The sequence below is a fragment of the Galeopterus variegatus genome, unplaced genomic scaffold (assembly GCF_000696425.1).
Source record: "Galeopterus variegatus unplaced genomic scaffold, G_variegatus-3.0.2 Scaffold1052, whole genome shotgun sequence".
NCBI classification, from domain to species: Eukaryota; Metazoa; Chordata; class Mammalia; order Dermoptera; family Cynocephalidae; genus Galeopterus; species Galeopterus variegatus.
In genome coordinates this window covers 261,785-273,444 of record NW_007727163.1, presented here as the reverse complement: position 1 = coordinate 273,444, position 11,660 = coordinate 261,785, and the positions used below count along the sequence as shown (strand labels likewise).

Genomic DNA, 11,660 nt, shown 5'->3' with positions numbered 1-11,660 from the left:
TACTTACCATTATGTTACAACTACCTACTGTTTTCAGTACAATCACATGCTATACAGATTTGCAGCCTAGGAGCAATACGCTATAACATACAGCCTAGGTGTGTAGTAGGCTATATCTTCCAGGTTTGTGTAAGTACACTCTATGATGTTCATACAATGACAAAATTGCCTAATGCATTCCTCAGAACACATCCCCGTTATTATTATGTTATGCAGGACTGTCACAGTTTACCTGAGCAAATAAAAATACAGAAAATGCACTTCTGAACCTGTCCCGTTCTGATCCCTCTCTTTCCAGTCCCTTGGTATCCACGGTTTAGATCAGTGGTTCTCAACTAGGGGCAATTTTGCCCCGCAGGGGAACTTTGGCAATGTCTGGAGATATTTTTAATTATCACAGCTGGGGATTCTACTGGCATCTAGCAGGTAGAGGCCAGAGATGCTGCTAATAATCATCCTACAGTGTACAGGAAAGTTCTACTCCACCCCCATCCCAACAAAGAATTATCTGTCCCCAAATGTCAATATTGCCACTTTTTAAGAAATACTAGCCTGGATAGAATTCCATTATTTTCTGTATAATTGATACAATATAATAAAACACACTTCAAACATCAATCCCAAAACATCATTAGAATCTAATTACTTACAGCCATTCATTCAATAAATATTTACTGATTAATACTACGTGGCAGGCACTATGGAAATAGAAGGAAAGAAAAACAATCACTATCCTTAAAAGTTGTCCAGTGGGGGAGACCCTTCAACAAACAACTCACAAAACCCAGGCTCTTACAAGAAAATTCAATACTGTCTGTTATGTACTCCTATTAAGAGTCTAGTTGAGAGAAAAGATGAATGAAAAATTATCTGAAGGATATTTAGTCCATCAATCTATCTAGGTAGCAGAAATCCCTGAATTAAGCTGAATGATGAAGGCTGTATACTTGGGTCATGTTACCTTAAGTCCTTGAAGAAATGCCTTCATTAAGCTCCACATTAGTTATGCTCTCTGCTTTCACTGAAGAATACTGGACAAAACAATTATGTGAAACCCTTTACCAACTTCCCATGGGATTTCGTACGTATCTTAGTACCACCCAACTCAAGTTACATGTAAAGTTACATGTAAATTTCTTTTAGAAATTAAAATTGGAATGTTTCTTCCTCTCTTATGACAGTTATATAACGGTTTCCCTTCACTCTGACTGCCAAATCACCTATAGAGCCAAATCTGAGGCTCAATTATATCATCTACGTAGGCCCTTAAGGACTGAACATTTGTTTATTTCCCCATCCCCAACCCAGCTGGTCTTAACTGGTATTTTCATTGTCCCCATTCTGGATTCTCTGATCTTATAGTTTACCATCATTTTATTAGATCTGTTCTTGCCATAAGTTGTCTCAATGTCTAAAATGTAGTCAGGTATGAATAAAATTAAAAGTGAGGACGAGACAAGAAAATAATTACAGTAGTACTGCTACATGCATGCGCTGGCTGCTTTGATAGCTTGAATGAGACGCCTAATGAAGGCAGTGAGTATCACAGAAAACTTCCTGAAGGAGCTCATGACTGAAGTGAACTCTGAAGGATAGAGTAGGTATGAACTAAAGAAGATACAAGGGCAAGGAAATGTTCTAGCAAGAAATAAAAGCTGGTGTTAAGGCACAGAGGTGAGAGAGAGCCTACTGCACTCAGGATTGCAAGTAGTGTGCTTGTGCCAGAAGACAGGGTGTTCTGGGAATGGCAAGACATGACACCAAAGAGGTATTTTAGATGCCACACTAAGGACTTCGGACTCTGGTCTAAAAGCATGATGGGATATATGAGGACAGTCAGGAGTTCACTATAAAAATCCAGGGAAGAAAAGATGAACCCCACAAATGATGATCCCCATCAGTTTCCACAAATGTCAGGCATTTTAATTAGTAATTCAATCTCTAAAATTGATTAGAAAAGAACCCAAATCCCATCCTCACCCCATCCCCATCCCCTTACCAACATTAACCTTTACAATATCACCACTGAAAGATGGGGTCAATCACCAATAGGCATGAAAGGAATAAGTCAATGGTCTTTGAACAAAAACACAAGAATCCTGATTCCTAGATTTCCCATTCTCCTTTGATTCTGATGTTATCTGGACTTACAAGCAGCTCTATTAAGACTAAGGAACTCTGTTATTTATCTCACTCAGGACAAGCAGCAAGAATCTGTTATGATTTTATGTCTCCAATTGTTCCAATCACAGCTTCTAATACAGAAATAAAACTGTTCAGTGTCTCAGTCCTTGCCTCATTTTGTTTCACAGAGATCTGCATTTCTGCGTTCTCAGGCTCCAGCAGTAGTTCTGTTAAGAACAGACAGCCAGTATCATCCTGAGCACTGAGGTAGGCTTTCCACGGCTGAGTCCCAGCCCTGCTCATTGCAATGGTCTGGATGTTCACGACTTGCAGAGCCATCTGGAGGGTGTCAGGATGGACTGCTCCCTGCCAAGGCAACACTTGCTGATGAGCAACTTCAAGGCTAAGCCAAGTTTTCTCAAAATACTCAGCAGTAACCTGGCAATTGGGGACTAGCATGAGGGCTCCAGAATCAGAGAGTTCTTGTGCCGTCTCCTTGTTCTCTTCAGGAATCAGGGGTCCTAAAAGAGTAAAAAACCTTGTGTAAGAACTGTTCTTAATCTGTAGGAGCTACATTTTTTATTTTTTTATTTTTTAGGAGCTACATTTTTTAAATCTAAATTCCTGAAAGTACACAGTGTGACTTTTGTCTTTGGATAAATGGCTTACATAACCAATGATGAACTTCTTTCTTGCTCACAGAGGCTTCAAATTCAGGCAACAGTCTGAGATTTAGTTAGCGTACTCTTATTTTCTACCAGTCATTGAAAAAGATAGAGATTTATCATGAAAAGATGTAAAGTAAGCACAAATTTTACCTGATGTAGTAAAGGATGCAGTGTTAGGAAGTTCTGGGCCACGACGCTCTGCCCCCTGGCATTTAGAGATAGCTGCCCAGCGGGCTTTGCCATACACTGGCATGAGTGTGTTGAAGTCTGAGGCCCAGCTATTCACAGGTCTTTCTGCCTGGTCCTCCAAAAGTCCAAGAGAAGGGTCAGACTTAGGGCTACACAGGATCCGCTTAACTTGATCAATGCCAACTAAGAGGAGGCGATAATAGAAGAGACCTCGGTCCCGTACACCCATATCCTTTTCTTCCTCTGAGGTAAGACAACAGATTGAGTTAATTAAAAACAAAAAAACTCTTCTCCTACCCTGTGCTAATCATAATAGGAGGGGAAAAAAATGAGGAAGGGAGGAAAGCCTAGAAAGCATTAACATTTTCTTCTTGGGCCCCAGACATGACTCACCAAACAATGAAAGCGGTGAGAATCTTTATTACAGGTCATGGCAAGTACTATTTTTTTCTGAAAAACCTACCTATACAGTAATATAACAAACGTCCCAGCATGTCCTGGCACTCAGCAGGTCGTGAGAGGAAAAGGCGCAGCAGAGCAGTGAGGAGCTCCATCTTAACAGCTGGAAATGTCTCTGATTTCACATTCTCTACAAAGTCCTCTAACACATATGGAGCATTGGGAATTCTTTCCCCGTGGACCCCAAGTAGCCAAATAAGCGCCTGCTTCCCCTAGGGAACGAAGGAATAAGAATAGGTGCTCAACACTTGGCTGTCTAAAACACAGAAGATAGACAGTTATTGGTTCTGCTTTTCCCCTAGTGCCTGCAGAAAAGGTATAGTCTTTCATTTACTTCAACTTGCAGTGTATTGATACCCCACTACACTCTCTATAACAAATAGAAATAAAATTCTAATGCACAAGAGGAAACACAAAATTTTTATAGCCTATGTTTATTAAGTAATAAATAAGGCTTCTTCAGCTTTGGGGCCTCTGGCCCAATTTAAGGTTTAGTGGAAGCTTCTTAAAGAATTTGTCTAAATTTTTCATGAAAAAGTTTATTAACCTAGAGTGTACATCAGAGTCATCTGTAAACCTTCTTAAAAATATATTTGTCTAGGTCCATCACCTCTGAAATATTTTAGGCCTGAAATAAAGCCCAAATCTTTGTAAAATTCCACAAATGATATTGGTTCTCATTCCAACTGAAAACTCTAGATCTAAATGTTTAACTCAAAACTGTTCAAGAGAACAATGGTATTTGTCATAAAAAAAGTACTTATCATAAAAAACACAAATAAATCCTACTTTTATAATTTATATACCATCTACATGCAAAAGAGAATCTGAGGTGCAATCAATTCTTAGTTTCCACTTCAGACACAGAGTAGAAAGAATAATTAGATTACATTTCAGAAGGCAGGGTCCCAAGCATTCACCCTCTGCTTAGAAGTAAAGAATGACAGTCTACCTCACTATCTTGAATGTTCTCCTCACAGCCGGGTAGGGCCTGACACACAGCTTCAGTACACTGAGGACACAACCAAATCAGGTCTCGGAAAGTCTGCACAACCACTACAACACAGTCCATGATACAAGAGCACAGGATTAGAGCCTCCATGCAGGAAGGAATCTTACGAAAATTCATGTATTCAGACTAGATTTCTTGCTGAATTTCTGTAAAATGGGTTTTTGAGGGGTAGTTGATAATTATCTGAGAAATGTGTGACATGGGTAATAATTTCTAGAAAGAATGTGTGCTTATCAGATTCACATGAGGATAAATGAGTTTATGCATGGGAAAGCACTTTGTAAAATATAAAGCTGTATGCAAACATGGGATAGTATTGCTATTGAATAATACTCTGAAGACAGTATAAATGGAGCCACCAGGACTGGGACTATGGTGAGGCAAGCAAAGTGCCTAGGGTGCAAAATTTTAAAAGACATGCATGGTTGGCACTTGGCATGAACCTGAAAGTGGGTCTGTTCTTAAATTCTGTATCCTGGGCAACTTGTTTGTCTTACCCAAGTCCAAGCCCTGGAAGCCACTGCCTATCATATATTGCTGTAAAGCAAAAAAAGGGGTGAAGATGGGGAAATAACAAGCAAAGTCATCCTAGTACCCTTCATTAGCTTTGTAGACTCATGGCAGCCTGCCGAAGACTCTCTATCCTATGAGATCTATAGACCCTATGCTTCTCTGACAGCAACAGATAATGATGCTAGGAAAAGTTTAAATTTCTATATAATTCATTTGACAACAAATATTTTTGAGTGACTACTATAGGCCAGGCACTAGAGAAAAGAATCCTAGAAAGGTAGCCATTACCTGTGGTAATGTGCTCTTGTCGAAGCCCCAGCAATTCTGTTAGAATCTGCACACATTGATCTGTGTAAGTCCTGGCAATGCCACCTACAGAGGAAAGGAAAGCAGAGAAAACTGTTAAGTCAAATACTAGCACCTCATTCTAAAATCATTTCCCACAAGTCAAAGAGGACCAGAGATAACGATAAAAAAAAAAAAGTCACCCCTTGAAGAAATAAGAACCTAAGTTTGCTGTAGAGGGAACTTAGGTTAAAAAATGAATTCTTTTTTTTTTTTCATTGACCACTAGAAAACTGAAAATTCATGGAAATAAGAATTTCCCATTGAACAAGGTTGAAAATTTACAGCAACTAAGGTATTTACATGGCAGCCAGATATGAGGCACTCTTTTCGTTGCAGCACACACCACACAGGGATATTCCTGCTGGGGACAATTGACAGCAGTCTCTTGACTGCAGTAATTTCTACTCTCCTCTTTGCTCCCTCTTCTCTGCCCCTAAAAATAACCATACTTTATTCCAAGTATGCGGGTTCCTTCTCCACAACTTAGCTCCCTGGCTGCTTTCATTTTTTGAGTGATTCTAGTCTTTTAAATTCCAGGAAGAGTAGTATAAAAAAGTCTATAAGATTTAGGAATTATTCTGTCTTGGTCTATATTCAGCACAACACATAGCCCATAATAGAAGCTCAATAAATGACTGATGAATTGACATAAGACTCTGAGTCAGAAAAGCTGGATTCTAGTCCCTGTTCAGGAACTATATAACGTTTTGGCAATTTAATGAACTTTTCTGTGCTTGGATTTATTCATCTTTAAAATGAAGTCAATAACACTTGTCCACTTTTCCTCACTACCTCACAGGCCTGTTGTAAGATGATATATAGGAAAGTACTTTGGATAGAAGACAAGAAAAGGCAACATAAATTTTAAGTATTGTAGTTTGAGTTACATGTATTCCCTATCCAGAAAGATATGGCAACACTAGTCTCAACAACAACAAAAAAATCTTCCTTCACCCTTTGTAGTCACTCACCCAATTCTTTAGTGCATGGTACTTTGTCTCTGAAGCAAGATTCATTCTCTTTTGCTCTCTAGTGTTGCTCTGACCACAGATTTCTAGCTGGCTGGTCTAGCCTCTCAAGAAAGAAAAGCAGCAGACACCTACCTATGGCAAAGACGGCAGCCTGTGCAAAGTCAGCAGACACATCAGTGCAGTACCCTCGAAGCTCATCTAGCACCTGCTGCACGTTTTCATCATTCACCAGCTCACAGAGCACCTCCACCTTCTGTAGCTTGATGTAGTGGGGCTCCGAGTAGGAGCAAAAAAACTTTTTGTAGTGGCTGCTAAAGTGACCTGGCAAACTATGCAAGATCTGTCGCACATGACACAGGGCAGCAAAACAGAGCTCACGACTTTCTGAAGAACAAGCAGCTAGCAAAGTTCCCTTGATGCGCATGAGTACATCAGTCTGTACGTGGGGAAACTTTTTTGCTAAGATCAGAAAGAGTTTGGTGGCTCCCATCACCACACCTGGGCTACTGCTCTTGAGAAGGCTGTCCAACAGATTGAGAATGTCAAACAGTTCCTCCTCACTGTGGGGTTGGTAGCGTAGCAGAAAGGTCAATACTTCGGCCTGGCCCCATTGGTCCAGTTTTGACATTCTATCCAAAAAAGAAACAAAAGCACTATCTTAACAAATTAGGACCATCTCCATGCTACTGCGATGGTACCAGTTGGCTGTTTATCATAACAAAAGGAGAATTCTTAAAATAGGCTGTGCCATAATCGAATCGTTCTTTTTATGGACTACTTAAAGTTTACACAAAAGAGGCTTTCAATTTCAAGACGAGTTGATGGCACAAAAGCACACTCATCCAAGGCCAAAGACATGATCAGTACACACTGGGTCTAGATTTTCTACGTTTTAAGATACAATAAATGGTTTAGTTTGGGGTACATAATGACTGTAGAGGAGAGTAGAACTTATCTCCCTAGGATGTTTCTGCTCTCTCTATATATCAACAAGAGAAACTAAGGGAGATAAAAGAAATTCTCTCAGTGAAATGTAAGGAAGTTAATAATTATGGTTAAATTTCTTTTTCTACCCTACGTAAGTTGTTTAAGACTTCTTAATTCAACACGTTTAAGACTTCTCCTTAATTCAGCCCATCAACAAGATCTCATCAGGATGCAGGTCTCATAATAAAAAGAGCACTGAGGCATTCAAACCGATTTAAGAGATGGTGGGCAATGGGCTTATTGATGACAACGCCTCCTTCCTGTTTCAGAATTTCCTCTAGAGACCTCAGGCAATTCACAACCACAATTGGATCCTGATCACGCAGTAAACTGTATAACTCATTTACCAGAGCACCATCTGTAAAAAAGAATGAAGATCTCAGATAAAAAAGAAAAGCTTCAGGGATAGAACCAGAGTAATAGCTCCAGGCAGACAAAGTTGAACTTCTGTTACAAAAATGACAAAGGCAATAACAAAGTGCAAGGCAAAAAACTGCCATCTCCAGACTGTCCTAACTAGCTAATGCAAAGGATCTCATTTGGGCCCCAAAGGAAAGGCTTCTCTAATCTCAGAAAAAACTAGGTGCTGCATCCTATTTAGAAAGACATGTACAGAAATAGGACCACATTATTATTTTCTACCAAAGCTACCTAATCTTTTACAAAGTAATACACATAATAGAGGCACAAATAAATATTGATTATGATGGATTACACTGAACTTACCCACTTCAGAGTCTCCATGAAGATTATGCATCTTGGCACAGCCAAGGACTGCCACCCTCCTGACATATGAAGCCTTATCCCGCAGACCGTTGAGAATAGGCTGTTGGATATATTCCTGCACACCAGGCATCCTAAGCAACACATCCTAGAGTCAGCCAGACCCTGAAATACTATTTTTGACAAAATTCAGCCCCTCTTCACTTAACAGAGGGTTTAGTATAGGTTTGAATGTGTATCTATCAGTTCATGAAGAACTGGAAAAAACCTCTGCCCAACATAAAAAGCCATAATTTGACTTTTCGTTTGAATAATGCTACACAGACAGCAAAAAAGATATATACATAAGTGTTTGGAAATCTTTAAACAAAACAGAGGACGATTTTACCAAGAGTGAGAATGGAAAACTCCCTTTAATAAAACCATATGATATAATTTATTTAGCCAAAATAATGGCTAAAAAACTGAGTTCAAGATACAACAATGTTTTCCCCAGTATTAAGAAACTCAAATTTCCTCATTAAAAACCTGCCTCGGGGCCGGCCCGTGGCTCACTCAGGAGGGTGCGGTGCTGATAGTACCAAGGCCCCAGGTTCGGATCCCATATAGGGATGGCCGGTTGGCTCGCTGGCTGAGCATGGTGCTGACAACACCAAGCCAAGGGTTAAGATCCCCTTACCGGTCATCTTTAAAAAAAAAACAACAAAAAAAACCTGCCTCATGACCACCTGAATTCATCAGCCACTGAGGACCAGGCAGGGAAGAGGGGGCTCACCTGAGGCTACACATGCTCCGTAGTGCCAGCCCTCGTACCATCGGGTTGGGATCCGAGCAGTCTTTGCACAGTGTATTGATGGCCAGGAGAGCCAAATCTGGTTTCAGGGGGGCATATGTGCACATGTACAGATAAACCAACTTCTTCTGAACAATATCTACGGTGGCACTGGCCTTCACCATTTCCATGAAAACACCAGACATGTCCAAGCCCTGAGTCATGTGCCTGAAACCAACACACATGGCAGGAAGAAGTAAAATACAAAATCCCCAACCTACAACGGAGGGAGTTTTATTTATACATATCCTGGGTATCCAACTAGATCGTGATCTCTTAGAGGGAAGCAACCAAGTCTACCTTGTCTATTATATCACACAACACTTTACACCATGGGCCTGCAATAAACATTGTTCTTCTAATCACTCAGCAAACACTTACTGAATCCCTAGCACATTCCAGTGAAATTCAGCTTTTATATTCCAGGGATATGCTCTTGGGACACAATCTTGAAGAGGCCTGGTCTCAGATCTCTTGGAACTCAAAGTCTATTAAAGAACCAGACAAGAACACTACTAATTACAGTTTGATTGGTAAGTATTTAAACAGAAGAAATGTACAAGATGCAGAGGAGATCCAGAGTTCTGACACTGCCAGGAAGTCAGAAAATTTTTCTTCATAGAGGAAGTAATACTTTAGCTGTATGAGCAGGAGCTTACCTAATGTGATAGAGAGATAATGATACATGCTATGAGGCTGTTCCTTGTGTGCTATGATAAGAAGTTTGTACTTCATTCTGCAGATTACTGTTTCTCAAACTGTTCTCCTACTGGAAGCAGCTGAGATATTTGTTAAAAATACATATTCCTGGATTCCATATCACCCTACTGAAATCAGAATAGCTGGACTGCATGAAAAATCTGCATTTTCTTTAAAAAAGCATGACAAGAGACTTTTCTGTATACTAAAAGAATTGTCACAGCTGTAGGCCAGAGTTATGTGTTCAGATTTGTATAATGGAAAAATTCTCACTGAAATGAGAAGGCGAGGTGACCTACTAGTAAGCTACTGCAATTGCTTTGGTAATGAAGGCCTGAAAGAGAATAGCAGCAGTACCAATAAAAAAGGGAGGATGGATATTATGAATTCATACCAACTGACATGAGAAGTGAAGGTCAGGTGTCATCAGGGTTGACTCCCAAACTTAGTCAGCTGGCTGGTGACATTCATCAACACAAATATAAGCCGAAGAGCAGGTATGGGGAGGAGAGAAGAATATTGGTACTATTTTGGACATACCTTTGATCCATCCAGGTGGAAATGCCAAGCGGGCAGTGGCATACCTGGATATGAAGCTAAAAAAGGAAGTGTGTACTATATATATTATAGATCCGAGAGTCAGCACTAATGTGTAATTGTTCAAGCCCGTGACATGAAGGACACCACCCAGCTGAGTAAAAGATGTCCAACAAGGGAGACTGAGATGGCACTCCAGAGCAGCAGAATGAAGACCAAATCATACAATTGCCATGTAAGAAAGTTCATTTACTCTTTCAGAGAGGCCAGGGGTAGGGAACTCAGATGAAGACTGAAAAGGGGGGCAGTGAGGACGCTAAGGGGGTTGGGCGATACCTAATCACTCGCTGGATGATATTCCGGTAGCGGAGCCTATCAGCCTGAATGTGAGGGTTACACAGAGCCTTCTTCAGCTCCTTCACCACGTCCTCGGAGCCAAGGTACGGCATCTCCTCCAACTGTCAAGGGGCAGCTCCCACAAGTAACTCGTGGTCTCCTTCTAGTCCTGATGTGGGACCCTGAATAAAGGAAATGTCGGTCAGTAAAAAAGACTAAAGTCGTGATCTCGCCCCAGCCTTGGCTTTCGCGGGCCGGAAGCCAGGCCCCTGACACTCACTTCAACCCGCTCTGCTCCCCAGCAAGCCCCACCCTAGGCCCTTCAGGCCCCACCCCGGACCTGCAGGCTGTTCGCTCCGCCCACAAGTCCCTCCCGCTAGCTCTAGGCCCTCCGCCCGGGTCCAACCCAGTCGCAGATCTCTCCCGCTCCAGTCTCAGCCTTTCTGGCGCCTCCTCGCTGTTGCCATCACCCATAGGCCCAATCATGCTTTGTGCGGAAGTCCCGCCCTTTCGTCAACAGACCAGACAGAGCAGCTGCCATTCTCCCTGCGAGCGCACAGCGTACCCGACCCCGACCTTAGGGCGCCCTTCCCCCAAACTCTCACCTCCAGGCGCAGGCGCGCGGCTCCCTCTGGTGGAGCTGCGCGGGCAATCGGAAATCCGCTACTTCGGCCTGGCTCCTCCCAGCAGCGCGCGCTTTGAGCGCCTGTTCGTCCTCCGCTGCCGCGCGGGTGCGGGTACCGAGCGCCTACAGCGATTTGGGCTCCTACCCCCGGTACCCCGCGAGCGCAGTCACTTCCTTCTTTCTTTAGTAGCTTTAGTAGCTTGTTCCTCTAGTGGGCTGGCTTTCCCTTAGGGTTTGTGGCCCTGTTCTTGCCCCAGCATGACTTTTTTCGGGGCGCCGTTGTGAAAGCCTCACGCAGGAACCTGCCCCCATGCAGATCCCACTGGTGACTCTCCAGCCTTGTCACCATGAACGGTGTCCTGATCCCCCACACGCCCATCGCCGTGGACTTTTGGAGCCTGCGCCGGGCTGGTGCTGCGCGGCTCTTTTTCTTGTCCCACCTGCACTCGGACCACACCGTGGGCCTGTCTAGCACCTGGGCCCGGCCCCTTTACTGCTCCCCAATCACTGCCCACCTCTTGCATCGTCACCTACAGGTACGGGGGACTGGTGTCAGCTTCCGAGGGCTGGTCCTGGTATCTGGATAGGGACTTCCGATCTGTCATAGCTTTGGAGTCATGGCGGGGGGGGGGGGGGG

General features: G+C 42.5%; 2 protein-coding genes across 5 annotated transcripts in view; one reads left to right on the top strand and one right to left on the bottom strand.

The window, feature by feature from the left end:
- Positions 1-1,897: 1,897 nt before the first annotated feature.
- AP4B1 (adaptor-related protein complex 4, beta 1 subunit) lies at positions 1,898-10,974 on the bottom strand. Of its 3 annotated transcripts, XM_008574463.1 has the most exons (11): positions 10,921-10,974; positions 10,399-10,580; positions 8,770-8,994; positions 7,998-8,128; positions 7,482-7,629; positions 6,417-6,913; positions 5,254-5,337; positions 4,393-4,496; positions 3,445-3,652; positions 2,943-3,224; positions 1,902-2,645 (listed from the first exon to the last, which is right to left on the bottom strand). In XM_008574463.1, exons 2-11 carry the CDS (start codon positions 10,509-10,511, stop codon positions 2,218-2,220), a joined length of 2,220 nt encoding a protein of 739 aa, XP_008572685.1. In that variant the 5' UTR covers positions 10,512-10,580; positions 10,921-10,974; the 3' UTR covers positions 1,902-2,217. The 3 variants fall into 3 exon arrangements, with proteins under 3 accessions (XP_008572686.1, XP_008572685.1, XP_008572684.1); XM_008574464.1 differs by lacking the exons at positions 10,399-10,580; positions 10,921-10,974 and adding an exon at positions 9,208-9,284 and having other exon boundaries at positions 1,898-2,645; XM_008574462.1 differs by lacking the exon at positions 10,921-10,974 and having other exon boundaries at positions 10,399-10,693.
- DCLRE1B (DNA cross-link repair 1B) overlaps positions 10,152-11,660 on the top strand; it is a 9,312-nt gene continuing 7,803 nt past the window's right edge. Inside the window, exon 1 of one of the 2 annotated variants that reach the window (XM_008574466.1) lies at positions 10,152-10,297. In XM_008574466.1, coding sequence (XP_008572688.1) covers positions 10,199-10,297 — 99 coding nt within the window. In that variant the 5' untranslated portion in view covers positions 10,152-10,198. Of the gene's footprint in view, positions 10,298-11,141; positions 11,560-11,660 lie in introns of those variants that run through there. The other variant, XM_008574465.1, reaches the window with a different exon arrangement.

What these genes read in the sequence shown, in the direction of transcription:
- AP4B1 (XM_008574463.1), bottom strand. Translation starts at nt 10,511, where the DNA reads ATGCCGTACCTTGGCTCCGAGGACGTGGTGAAGGAGCTGAAGAAGGCT. An exon ending in AGAACATTCAAGATAGTGAG is followed by an intron (nt 3,653 to 4,392) that starts GTAGACTGTCAT and finishes TTCGTTCCCTAG; the next exon opens with GGGAAGCAGGCGCTTATTTG. An exon ending in TTTGTTATATTACTGTATAG is followed by an intron (nt 3,225 to 3,444) that starts GTAGGTTTTTCA and finishes GTCTTACCTCAG; the next exon opens with AGGAAGAAAAGGATATGGGT.